The sequence below is a fragment of the Zonotrichia leucophrys genome, chromosome 19 (assembly GCF_028769735.1).
Source record: "Zonotrichia leucophrys gambelii isolate GWCS_2022_RI chromosome 19, RI_Zleu_2.0, whole genome shotgun sequence".
NCBI classification, from domain to species: Eukaryota; Metazoa; Chordata; class Aves; order Passeriformes; family Passerellidae; genus Zonotrichia; species Zonotrichia leucophrys.
In genome coordinates, this window is record NC_088188.1 from 5,073,805 (window position 1) to 5,087,531 (window position 13,727).

General features: G+C 42.7%; 1 protein-coding gene across 9 annotated transcripts in view; it reads left to right on the forward strand.

Moving 5' to 3' along the window:
* CUX1 (cut like homeobox 1) overlaps positions 1-13,727 on the forward strand; it is a 271,868-nt gene that overhangs the window by 237,931 nt on the left and 20,210 nt on the right. For 4 of the 9 annotated variants that reach the window (XM_064729544.1, XM_064729547.1, XM_064729546.1 and 1 more), the window contains one exon: positions 60-2,506. The exons of 1 other annotated variant lie outside the window; for it this stretch is intronic. In XM_064729544.1, coding sequence (XP_064585614.1) covers positions 60-768 — 709 coding nt within the window. In that variant the 3' untranslated portion in view covers positions 769-2,506. Of the gene's footprint in view, positions 1-59; positions 2,509-13,727 lie in introns of those variants that run through there. 4 more of the 9 variants (XM_064729545.1, XM_064729551.1, XM_064729548.1 and 1 more) reach the window with 2 other exon arrangements.

Here is a 13,727-nt window from a genome sequence, read left to right on the forward strand (position 1 = left end):
ACAGACCCGCAACAGCCTCGCTGCCTCTTCTGATCTCACCCCCTGTCCCTCTCTCGCAGGTCCCGCATCCGCCGGGAGCTGTTCATCGAGGAGATCCAAGCCGGGAGCCAGAGCCAGGCCGGGTCGAGCGATTCCCCTTCGGCCAGAAGCAGCAGGGCGGCGCACAGCTCCGAGGGGGACAGCTGCGACGGCGTGGACGCGGAGGGCCCTCCCGAGGGGAAGCCGAGCGGCCCGGAGGCGGACGAGTTCAGCAATGCGGCCGCCAAGTCTCAGGGAGGGCCCGCCGAGGCGGCTTTCGAGGCGGGGGAAGAGGCACTGCGAGGAGCCAGGCCCTCGGAGAGAGCGGAGCCCGAGAGCCTGGAGGACACCGACGACGAGGGCCGGCCCAGAGCGGCGCCGCGCCAGAGCTCCCCGCCGGCACCGCAGCAGCGCCAGGGAGACGCTCTGGAGACACTGCCAAACTCTGCCACGGAAGGGGATGCCTCTACCTCAGCTGCCTCCACCTCAGTCCTTACGGGGGAGAGCTCCTACAAGTCAAAAGAAAGTTCAGAGAAAATCTCCAGTGTGCCAAGTACGAGCTCGACGCCGGGCGCAGGCTCGCAGAAATCCAACTCTCTGCAGAGCTTGTTCGGCTTCTCGGAGGCGGCGAGCTCCAGGAACACGCGAGACAGCTCCCTGAGGAAAAAGAAAGCGGCCAACTTGAACAACATCATCCATCGCTTGGAGAAGGCCGCCAGTCGGGAAGAGGCCGTCGAGTGGGAGTTTTGAGATTAAACTGGCCCAACTCGGGAGAGCTGGGAAGTCAAACTGGACCTCTACTGGTTTTATTGTGTTCGCACTTAACCGCCCTGCGGGCCACAGGGCAAAAACGCCATAGGCCAAGGTGCATATAGAAATCGAAAAAAAAAAAAAAAAAAAAAAAAGAAAAAAAGGAGCGTTAAGCCCAATTTATGTTTGTGTTTTCGAGGAAGAAAACTGAAATGTGTAGTCAAGCTTTTTTGTACCCTGAAGTGTTTTTATTATTGCCCTAAGTGATTTCCACAATTTCTGGAATAACTCATACAGCTTTGCCTTGTGCCCTCCTCTTTGGTGTGGGGCTTTAAAAAAATGAAAAACAGGAAAAAAAAAAAAAACTAAAAAAAAAAATCCTTAAAAAAAAAATCAAACCCACATATTAAAAGGGGGCTTTTTATCTGCCATCTAATGGCTACAGAGCGATAATACACTATTATCTTCTTAAACCAGGAAAAAAGGGGAGATTTTTCAAGAAAAAGAAAAAAAAAGAAAGTTTTTTGTAGCTGTTCAGTTGCCACTAAGAGATTGCACAGTCAACCGACTCTAAACACACTAGTTTGGATTCCTACATATTTTCAAGAAAAGAAAAGAATCTTGTTGTTTGAAACTTTGAATTAAAAAAAAAACACATTTACTCCACATATTTTTTAACAAAACAAAAAAAAAGTCACATCAGGAAAATATCTTAATTTGTGGTAGCTGACTTAGTGTTTTCTTGTAAGTGAAATAGAATATTGACACGTAGTGCACATTGTTTCATAGCTTTAACTGATTCTGGTCTTTTGCAGCCCAGAATTTGTTTAATACACTCCATTTTAGGCCAAATCAGGACAAAAAAAAAAAATCTGAATCTAGGTATTTTATAATCTGCTTTTTAACCTCTAACCACAGAGCACGCTGATCAGACCTCATATCTGGGAGGTTTAGGAGACAACTTAGAAGCAGCATGTACTTGATCATTTCACTTGGTTCGTAGTGTACAGGATTTCCTTTCAGCAAAGACAGATCGCTCCAAAAACGTTGGCCAGTAACATTTCAGCCTGCTACTTGGGGGCCCAGCCCGTATCCCCAACATTCAGCTTACCTGGAATCCTTGGGAATGCATTCACGTGTCCGATTGCTGTCACACACCACTAAGAGGGACTGGAGCTGCCGCAGACCCAGCCCTTTTCCTGCTGTTGGTGGCCATTTACTGACTCTCTTCCCACCACGAGCACTGATTTTAAATATGTTTTAGTTGTGGGAAGCTCCTTTTTTGTGTGGATAAAGAGTACATGGCAATGACCAGACGGGCTCTCACCGGGGTGGAAGCAGCCCAAGCTCGAAACCAAAACCTTCGTGCTCTCGAGTCCCAGTGCAGCCCGTTCTGCCCTGCAGAAATACAGCCTTTTCCCATTATTTTATGCACAGGTTAGGGCTGATCAAAGTACAAATCCAATTCTAACTTGTCTCTAACTCCTCCTGTTGTCTATATGTATATGCGTGAGCATAGAGGTGCGTGGAAGGATGTGTGTGCGTGGGTGTGTGCGTGCAATTTTATACGTCTGTGTATTTTCTTACGTACTTGTGCACACATAGAGTGCATTACTGCCACCTTTTTTCAATAAGCTGTTTTATCAGTTATGGCTTCTACAAGTTTGCTAATTTAGACTCCTTTATTGCCATATCTTTAAAACTAACAATAGATGATTTCGGAATATATATATATATATAAATATATATATATATAATTTTTTTTTGCTTATTTATAGGTGCTGTATTTTATTATCTGATTGTTAGGAAGGGATGAAAGGGGGCAAATATTCTTTAGAGGGATAGACTGCCGGCAGTATTGGGTATAATTTACAAGATGTAGTTGTCATACTGTATATTATTGATTGAAGACTTTTTTGACCGTATTGTGTATCATTGAACTTTTGTCTTAGGTCAGCATCTTTTTGATGACACTTTAATGGTGCATTCATTACTTCTTAAGTTTAATTAATATTACTTTTCTGATTTTGGGGGAGGGAGGGATGGGGGAGAGGAGTTCCGACTTTAAAGGTATGTTCCCAATATTACACCTCAGTGTGCTTGTATTAATTCATTAGTAGGATTTTTGACTGTAAGATGTGAAACCACATTTCTTGCATGATGTTTTAGAACTTATGTATTTCATTTACAGTCTCTTAACATGCGACAGCAGCACTTAGCTCAAGTTTTCACAAATTTAAGAATCAGTACACTAAAATCCATCCTTCTCATGACTAAGGAAAGAAGGCTCTAGGAGGCTGAAAGGCAGGGATTTATTTCTGATTTTCACTGCTAGCTATTTCAGGATTCCTCCTTGGGTAACTGGGGACTCGTGGTGCGAAACTGAAGCTGAGGAAGGGAGAGAGAGCAGCTGCCCCTTTCTGTGCTGAGCTGAGGGACAGTGGCAGTGCCAGACACCAGGGAGTGGCAGCGCTGCTGGGAGTGGGGTGAAGCCAAGGGTGACCTCTCTGTGCCTGTCCAGTGTCCTGGTGTGACTTCCAAAGCACAGCTCTGTGGAGAAGCACGTCCTGGTAGGAGTTCACATACCTTAGTACAAGTCACAACGAGCTGCGTCTCCAGCCAAGAGCAAAACTTCTGCCCAGAGGACGCAGATATTTTCTTAGGTTCTTTAATTGTTTTTATTTTTTTTCTTCGTTGTTGTTTGGTTCAGGTTGGGTTTTTTAATTAATTCTAGGCAATACACTTGCCAGTCTGTTCCTACTGTCCTTGTCTGCTGATTTGAGACCCAGGTGCTGGATGCAGTCAAGTGGTTACTCTCAGCTTTCTCCATAGTGAGGGGTTTTTTTTTTCTGTTTGATGATTTTATTTTGTTTTTTAAGTTAATATTCCCCAAACTGTTCTTGTGCCTGTGTCTATCTGATTGCATTCCATGATGCTTACTGAGAGCTCTGGCTGCATTGTACGACAGCAGAACTGTATTCACAGGTCGCACACAAATGCAGCATTTAAGGTCAATCTCTCTTCTTAATAAGCAATACGTAAGTGCCTTGAAACATATCTTCTTTTTTTTTTGGTTTTTTTTTTCTTTTTCCTGTTTATTTTTGGTTTGCTTTTCAGGTTTCCACTAGTTCTTTAGGATTCTTTAGCGTCTGCCCAGTTTTTAATGCTGTAATGATTTTTAAAAAGCATATCTGTAGCTTGCCCTAGAGGAAATCTTTCTTTCATAACACTAACTGTTAATTCTAAGCTCCATTATTCCATTTGAGTCATGTAATTTCGCTGGTTAAAGACAGCGTTCAGAAGTCAGAAGTCACTCCATCCTGCCAAGCGTTATCATTGGGATCTATTATAAAATTAATCAAATAAAATGCTGTCAGTATTTCCTATATTTTTGGCACTTTATTAATGGCTTAGCTCCTTTTGCTGTTTCATATTTAATGATCTGTGTTGAATGTGGATTAGCCTGCTGAGATGCTGTTGGGGTGATCTCCTGCCCAGGAGCACCCTCAGACCTGGAGCTCAGAGATGCTCCTGGGCTTTGTCCCCGTGCTTAGCCAAGGTCACAGCTGCTTTTCTGTTCCAGTGGAAAGTAGGATGGGTAGTTGAACTACTGCTGATGTTCTCGGGTTGGACATGAGTTACCTGCTGGTGTTTCTGGCCAAGGCCCCCCAGTTTAGAGGCTGAACTTACACTGCAAGGTGTGAGAGATAGTTGGGATCAATTTGGAACTCACCCTTAGGAGGAAAATGTGCTTTGGAATAACTTTTTTTTTTTTTAATTGTAATTCAAAGGATAAAAAGTTGAAGGAGAAGAAATGCCAAAGAGCAGCACAGTGGCTGTCATCCCTTGGGTGCTGATTCCAGGGGAAGGGAATGTGTGAAAGGATGACACGGGGCTCATCTCCCAGGGCAGCAGAGCCCTCCTTGCTGACGTTTCTTTTCCTGATGGATAAAAGCACAGGCAGTGTTCAGGAAATCCATCATGCCAGATTCTGTTTTTCCTGAGGTTCTTTAAAAGCATTTTATTTTCTCTCTCTGTTTCCAGTTCCATGCTCTTACCAATGCTGTGCATGAAGGGCCAGGGCTGTTTTAATAGAAATAACATTTATATTGCAGTTAAATTGTTGATTTTTCTCTCTGGATGATTAGAGAAGGAAAAAGAGTGCAGTGCTTTGTTTGCTAAAAGCCAGGAAAGAGTATCCCCTGGCAGAAGGGTCATGCAGTGGAATTGTCAATACACTTCCATTTTTCAGGATATAGATTTCAGACAAGAGCATTGTAGATGTTTATTGGCAGAAATGCATTTAATTACAGTTGCTTTTGATGCCATAAAATTTGACCATTTTATTTATTCATCAGTGAAATGCCTATGAATAGAGCCACCCTTTAAAGGAATCCATATCAGTGCACTCTGCCCATATCATGAATTGGTGAGTTCTTTAGTAATAAACTCCTTGCTGTAATAGGAAATATCTATATTACAGTTAAAAAGAAAAAGAAGTATGTGCCTTTCTCATTAGCTGAAAGATCTCTGCATTATTTTTATGTAACTTGTGGATATGGGATTGGTGTAGAGCAGGGGGACCATGAACACCACAGAATTCTATGCAATGTTTTCCAATCCAATTACTTAAAAGTTCCTATTTTTCAATCCTTTAACAGGAGAAATAGTAAGTTAGAGAAGTGCATAATGCTGGTGGTAATTCAAACTGCAAAGCTGATAAATTGACATAAAATAGAATTGAGGGAAATGTGACAAATTAATGTGATGAAATAATGGAAAATGCTAACAGTGGTTGCAGTCCCTACAAGCACAGCTGCTGTCAGAAGTCTGTAATCTTCCATTTTAAAATTAATAATTTCCAGTATTCTTAAAGCTTGTATGAATAAGAATGCTCCTGGCAAAAACAGGGCAGGTTAGAAACAAGGGGAAAAAATCACATTTTGAAATTATGAGAGTACACAAAAAAAAGTAATTGAGTTTGGACACTTTGCACTTGCATCCAAAATGTTTTATTTTAGTTGAAATGCCACAGTAATCTGTGCCTTCAGCAGGGCTGTGAGAGATCAGTAGCTTGGCAGTTTGTTGCAGACTGAAAGTGGAGTGTTGACATTTTTACCTGCACTTGGAGGGCACTATTTTTGCTCCATTTGTGTCTCTTCCTACAAAGGAGTTCCTGAAATTCTCTGATTTCCTCTTCACCCAGGGGATTTTCTCTGTCTTCAGCCTTGAGTGTGGCTGAGCTCCTCTTGGAGACTCAGGAACAAGAGAAGGAGGAAAGTTGGTTCTTAGGTGGGGACTGGATTGAACATTCCCTAAACCGAGTCAGGGCTTTCCTGTGAGTGTGTGGCAGTTCTGCCCTGGTGTGACCAGCTGGTTGTAGCCTCTTATCCCTGAATTTAACTCACATAAAACTTTGGACTGGGTTGATTCCTGTGTTGTTCTGCCGTCCCCTTTCTGCTCTGTGAACATCAGCATTTTCTTTGTGTTGCATATACAATCAACTTTTCTGAGAATTTAAAAATTCTGTGCAAAGGAAAGACTTCCCCCCAGCAGTTTAAAGTCTGGTTTTAAATTGTAAGGAGAATCACTGGCATGAGAAGTACAAGATTTGAATTTCTTTTCTGATGTAACCTTTGTAGTTCAAAAGGGGTGTAGCAGTTCCTGTCTCCTTCACATATATTTGAGCTCTAAAATGCAGAAATATCATTTCACCAATTTCTTCTTTCCTCCCCATCTATTTTATAGGATATATTGACTATGCCATATATAAAGTATAGTTAATAATGGACTTTATAGCAAGAAAAGCTCTTTAAACCATGCCTAGGGACGGATTTGTCCTACATGACCAGGTCATGGACTATACCCTTCCCTATTAATATGCAAGGATTAAATGGTTTTATGCTCTGAACGTGAAATTTATCCTTTTGGAGAAGATTAGCGTTAGGCCTGTGCACTTAAGTTTTCAGAAAGCCTTAAAACAGGTGTGTAAGTGGTGCCATCTCTGTCCTCAGGGATGATTCCCCCCCAGCCAAGTGGTACTGTGGCATATTTAATAGCAGTTATTAGTTATAAGGTCATTTTCCAGTTGAAGAAAGTCATTCATTGAACTTGATTAGCGAGTCCCTGGCCAGCATCCTCTGGTACAATCCACCTGCTTTTCCCAAACCTGGGCATCCATATCCATCCCAAAATCCTTGGCTCTCTGTGAAATCTGTGTTTCTGCAACTCTTGTGAATGGAAAAAACCCTGATGGGATTCCTGGACTTCGTTGTCATTGCTATTCACAAATATCTTCTGGCACTAAGTGCATTAAAAGGAAAAGCCTCCTTTTAAAAAACTAAGATTATTGTATTTTGTCCTTGTCCAGCTCTTCTATAAAGGTCAATTCTGCCAGTTTCAAGCTTGCTTTACTCACAGTGGTGTTGGGAGATTTTAGCCACAGTTCTGTAGATTTCTTATTATTAAATCTGTTGGTTTGATCACATCAGTTCAGTTCCTTTGGACTTTGAACCAGCTGAGTGCAGAGAGCAGCTGAATCCTTTACCATAACAAAACAGCAAAGTGAATACCCCTGTGATGCCTTTGGCCTTCTGTTTGAATTCCAGAGATATTTGTAATACATGGTACAATCTTCATCCAGAGTTCTTTGCAAATGGAGAATCATGCCTGGAATTTCCTGCTGTTGTGGTGCCACACCTGATTTTTGCACAGTTCTGTGTAATTCCTGGTAGTGTCACAACAGCACAGCCTCTCTCTTAGCAGCAAGGAGAAGAGTTGTGTTCTCTTCTGTCTGTGAGGATAATTAATATGCATTTTTGGGAGTTGGGAAATGTGTCTCTGTGCATCATTCCAGGGTGGAAAAGCCCCTCTGTGTATTTAGCATTTGTGTGCTTGGTCTTAATAATGCAGCAGAATCGCTGCAGCCAAATTTGTGAAATCATTTGGGATGTAGGTGAGCAAAGGCTTAAAACCAAGATGTATTTTAATGGGCAGGGGATGCCATTCCCCACTTGTCAGATCCATTCCCTGCTGTAAAGAGGGGATTAGCCACTGGAGAGACCAGGCTGCTGGAGATGCATGGCTTTAGCTAATGAGGACAGGGGAGATCGTGCTCAGAATACATAAAAATGATCCCAAGGGTCTGAGATGTGCAAGAGCCAAGGAATGGGAAAGGAGGGGTCAAACCTTGTCTGTAGGTTTGGCCTCCTGCAGGAAGTTCATATCCCAGATATTTGCACACCTGTAGTGCTCTCTCCTTTATCAATGTACAGTGGACAGTAAAGACATATTTAAAACAATCACAAAACCAGCTGATGAAATAAATTCAAGCCAAGTATAGGATTAAAGCAAGCAACTCAGCCTTGCTCTCCCTTAGCTGAAAATTCAAGTATTTGTAGGAATGAGGTAGAAATTTTCTGTTAGGCAGCTCCTCTTGGAAGGTGAGTGTCTGTGCTTTCAAGAGAATAAATAAAACTTGGCACTTGACTTGCTCTGAAGTACAATCTTGTCTCCAAGTAACTAGGAAAAATATTTTTGCAATCAGTCTTTCAATCAGACTTCCCTGGCTTTTATTAGCTTGTGTTGGACCCTTTGTGCTGTTTTGATGTGTTATTTATATGTGGGTAAGTTATTACTAGCTTTAAAAGTGTTTCCAAAGGACCTGGTTACCTCTGGATGCTGGTACAGGTGATACAGGGAGTACTTGAGCATCTGGTTTGGAAAGGAGGAGCGTGGGGAATAGGCAAGGTCACATCTGCATTGTACTTTTCCTTTTCCTTGATCAGGGCTTCCATTTCCTTCTCACCTTCTCTAGAGAGATGGAGTTCATGGGTCATTCCTTTTTTTTTCTGTGGGAGAAAGATTTTAGTCGAGCTTGAAATGATTTTATTTTCACTCCATAGACATATCATCAAAATCCTGTATGTTGCCACGTTTCCCATTAAGTCTTTAGGATTTGCTTCCTGAATTTGACTCTTTCACTTTCTCTACTTGGAAAGCTATGTGCCTTATTTCCTAATCTCTTCGTGGAGAATAATCTAAAGCACAGTGATCTGGCTTGCAGCATTCCCAGACTCTTTTCATTTATTTTTGGGGGGAGCAAACACTGATGGAGCATCCCAGTGTCCCAGCACTGGCAGGTGCTTGGCCCCAGGCACTGTGTGAGGAGTGTTTGTGCAATAGAAACTCTGGGGCTGTGCCTGGGGGGTTCCTGTCCCACAGCCAGGGAGGGTGAGCTCTCCTTCAGGGCAATTCACACTCCTGGGGGGAAAGAAAATCCCTGTGGGTTCCTTCCAGCAGCTCCTGGGACAGGACTGAGCCGTCAGCCAGCAGTTGATGCTCACAGAGGTTGATGCTCACAGAGGTTGATGTTCACCTTGTGCTCTCACAGGGCTGTGAGTGTCCAAGAAACCCCCGTGGCAGCTCCTGTGTGCCATCAGTCCCAGCTGCTGTCCCCTCCCAGGGCCCTGCTGGCTCTGGCTGAGGCTGTCCCGTCATTCCAGCTGGGATTGATTTGGGGTGTGCACTGCAGGCACCCCCAGCCCTCCCTCCCTCCCCGGGCTCGCTCTCTCTGCAGCATCAGAAGGTGAAATACACAGAGGTGCTTTGGGATTAGGACAACAATCCAAGATTTCCTATTGATGAGATTCATTTGTAACAGTTTCTTTTTTAAGGTTTGGTTTTTTTGTTGGATAGAACCACAACAGGAATATTTACATATCATTGGTTTGGGTTGGAAGGGAACTTAAAGCTCATCCTGTTCCAACCCCCTGCCATGGGCAGGGATTCCCCACTAGACCAGGTTGCTGTCCCCTAAATGGATGTTGGAGAAAGCTTGGGATTTCCTAGAGATGGAGCAGGTGGTGTTGGCTCATAGTATCCATATCATTGTGCCCCAGTTGTGTTTTTAGAGCAATCTTTTTTCTTTTTTTTTTTTTTTAAGAAAAAAAAGTATTTTATCTAAATGCCTAATAAATAATATTATTTAAATAGTTTTTAAAATAATTTAGGACTGAGAATAAAGAAGCCTCAGAGAGAAGAGACTTAAAATATACAGAGAGAGAAAATACCCTGAGCCTCCTAGAGCCTCTACTGAGAATTTGCTAAAGACACAGAGCCCCTGGTCAGAGCACATTGCAATTAACTCACAAGTGTTCATTTAAAATGAGAGACTGGTTTCCTGTGATGTTCATCTTTGTTGGCATATGTTTGACTTTCTGAATTCAGAGCTGATTTCCTTCTCATTCAAAAGCTGGTCAAGGAAAAAAAAAAATATTTAGAAAAAAAAAAAAAAGGCAAACTTGTGCAGCAGCAACTTTTGCTGGTGTGAGCTCTGGAAATCCACCTTGTGCTTTATGTGTGGCACACAGGGGTGGCTCAGTTGTGCTGCTGTGTCCAGACAGGCTTTTCCCTGGCCAGGTGGCCCTGGGGAGCAGCAGAGCAGCCCCAGATCCAGGCAGGAGAAGGATGGGCAGGCTCCAGCTGTGCCATTCCCCCCTGGCATGGGCAGAGGGAAGGATGGGCAGGCTCCAGCTGTGCCATTCCCCCCTGGCATGGGCAGAGGGAATTGATGGGCAGGCTCCAGCTGTGCCATTCCCCCCTGACATGGGCAGGATAAGGATGAGCAGGCTCCAGCTGTGCCATTCCCCTGGCATGGGCAGAGGGAAGGATGGGCAGGCTCCAGCCGTGCCATTCCCCTGGCATGGGCAGAGGGAATTGATGGGCAGGCTCCAGCCGTGCCATTCCCCCCTGGCATGGGCAGAGGGAAGGTGCTGGATCAGCTGCAGGGCACTTCTGTGGCTTGGGAAGCAAATTTGCACTTTGCCTTTCGAGGGTGTCCCACTTAAAAATGAAAAACCATCCATCGAATTTCCCGCATCAGGTTCTTTTTCCTTCTGGTGTAGTCCAAAAAGAAACTGAAAATGAGAGTAAAGAAGGCCCTAGTGTAGTGTTGGATCAGCTCTGCCAAACAAAAGGTTGTTCCTCTTGGAATACTCTATGCATTTCTGTGGTGAAAAGCATTTTCTCCCATTCCTTGCTGGAAATGCTGTGAGAATGTCACACATACAAATTTGGACATTGATCCCAAAGCAGATGGAGGCTGGGGAGGGGGGGATGTTCTTTTTTGTTCTTTTTTTTTTTTTTTTTTAATTGTTTCCCTCATGTCCCTTTTCATTTTTATTTTGTTTTTAATTAAAAAATTAACTCTTTGCATTTGTGCAATAACTACTTGCCATGAGAATGGGCAGACCTTGGAAATGCCCCGACTACTAACACAGCACAAGATGAACTCGAACAGAAAGTGGTGTACTTTTTCCTGAGAACTTTTTTTTTTTTTTTTTAATAATAAGCTCAGTTTTTACCCCAGTGTATTGTGGTGTCTTACATTTTTAGCAGTATTTTATATTTTTTCTGTAACGCACTAAGTCTTAGATGTTTTTAGAGCTTGTTTGTTATATTCACAATCACGGATTTTAAAAAAGAAAAAAAGAAAAAAAAAAAAAGATCCTCACAAAGACCCAATTGACCAAAAAAAAGAAAAAAAGTGTCATTTTTTTTGTACAAGTAGCTTTGAGAAGCCCACATTGTGTTGCTGTGACTCATCTTTTGTAACATTTTATTTCTTGGTATTTGTTTAAACATAAAAAAGTAAGAGTTTATCTGGCTGGCAGTGCAGGGCAGCGCTCCCTCGTCAGCAGAGGCATTGTTTCTGTCTTTGTTTGGTTTAGCCATAAAATGTTTGTTCTCAGCACTGTACAACGGTCCCTATATGATATGGAGAAGCAATATCACTGTATGAAACTCACACGATGTATTATTATTATTATTCACTAGCACCCTAGGTGTGATAATTGAAGTAAATATCTTTTATACAAACACAATTCCGTGTGGGCTGTCTTTTATTGAGGTGAGACCTGAGTCCAAGCAGCAAACATTTACATTGTGCTTCTGGTTTTGGTGATGATCACAGGGATGCTTTGGTGGGATTTGAGTTTGGCCAGGGGAGGAAAATTTACTTTTTGTGTATCAGTTCCTATGGGGAGCGTGTGTGTGGTTCCAGTATCTTAAATATTGAACTGTTAGATGTGCAAAATGCTCAGTGAAATCCAGTCAGTGTGAGGTGGGCACCCAGCTTTACAGACAGAAAATACATATTTGGGGTCTGAGACTGCCAAGGGGGATTGTTTTGAGCACCACAGCAACATATCAACTAATTAAAAAGGAAAAAAAAGTCAGTTACCTGAGGTTGGAAATGCTTTAGATTCAGAAATGAAAATGTCAAAGAATTTTCCCGGATATTCGGCTCACTGTTTATTTTTACAGGTCCTTTACAGGAAAATAAATTCCTCATTTAGTGCCTTATGGGATGTTCCTATAAATACTCTCAGTATTTACAGAGTGAGGAGCTTGGTAAGGAACAGATGCTGGAATCTGTCGGTGGGATTATGTTTTCAAAAGTAGTGGAAGAAATCATTTTTTGGATGCTCTGGGTGTCAGGCAGAGGATGTGTGTGTGTGTCTGTGCTTACCTGGGTGCTCTCTTTCCCCTGCTCATGTCTGGTTTTTGTGAATTGAAGTTTATTTTGGGGCAATAACCTTGATTTCCACCATCTCCTGCAGAACATCCCTGACACATTTCTCCTACCAGGCTCTCCTGAGCCCCCATCTGGAGTCTCCTGTGGAACAGGAGTTTTGGGGGGCCAGGTGGGATATTTGCTGTGGTTCTGTGCTGGAGAGCAGAGTCAGGCTGGGATTTCCCACCCCACTTTGCTCCATCTTGGTGTCCAGTTGTGTCTTTGCCATCTTCAGTTCTGCAGTTGTGGGGCAATTCTCCTCAAAATGTATTAAAATTGCTACTGAATGCCTTCATTTCATGACAAATGTGCATTTTCTCATTTTGAAGCATCTGACAGGTTGTTCCACAGGATGGAAAGCTTCATGGTTTAACACTTTTTATTTTTTCCCCTTCTCTTTAATAACTAGTCCAACTGTTGATTGCTATAAATGGTATTATTGTGTATAATTTGACCATAATTTTTTTAAAACCTGATGCTAAACAGCTAGACTTTTAAAATGCCATTCCTCAGGTAGGTTAATTTGTGTATTTGTAACCTGCACTTTCCTTCAGGTGGTATCAGCATGAAACTCCAAAATGTCACAGGTGGTCATAGGCAAAGGGTGTGTTAAACTTGAGACAGCACTGCCCTGGAGAAGGCTCACAGCAGCTCAGAATTTTGCATCTTGGGATAAAGCCAGGTGGTTCTCTCAAGCCTAAATCTCAAAAAGTTAATTCTGAGAAATTAGGAAGGAAGGAAACCACAAGGAAGCATTGAGAGGTCAGGAGCGGGTATTTATGGCCTCCCATATAGATAGTTGGATCTCCCACCATAACTTTAGGCTTCAAAAGGATGTCAAAATTCTCTTTTGTGGAAAAATTTTATGTTGTGTATTCCCATAGACCTTTACTGGTTTGAACTGGGACATCAGTGGGAGCTCCTGCTGGGGCTGGATGGGTGAGGTTTGCATAGGAAATGTTGGAGGGATTTGCTGGATTGATGGGAAAAGTCCTTGTCTGTGGCATTCTTAGTGCAGGAGGAAGTTCACACCTCAGTGCCAAGGTTCTGCTCCACCACAGTGAGAGCCAGGTTGAGTTTCAGTGGGAAAAGGGATATTTTTTCACATGTTCCCACCAGGTAAGGAGCTGTGGGTGCTTCTGAGCCCCACTTCTCTCCATCTGGAAATGCTGTCATTTTCTCCTCAGTATTTCTGTTTTAATGGAAGTGGTGGAGGAATTGTGTACTTGCCAACAGAGGGCTTCAGAAAACATGATTTGATTACAGCACAGCATTTTATTTTCTTTTTGCTCCAAGCTATGGGAAACTGATAAGAAAATTCAAACTGTTTTCTTGAACTCTTCCAAGTTACCCATGTAATTATCTTAGTACCCTTGGAAATAAT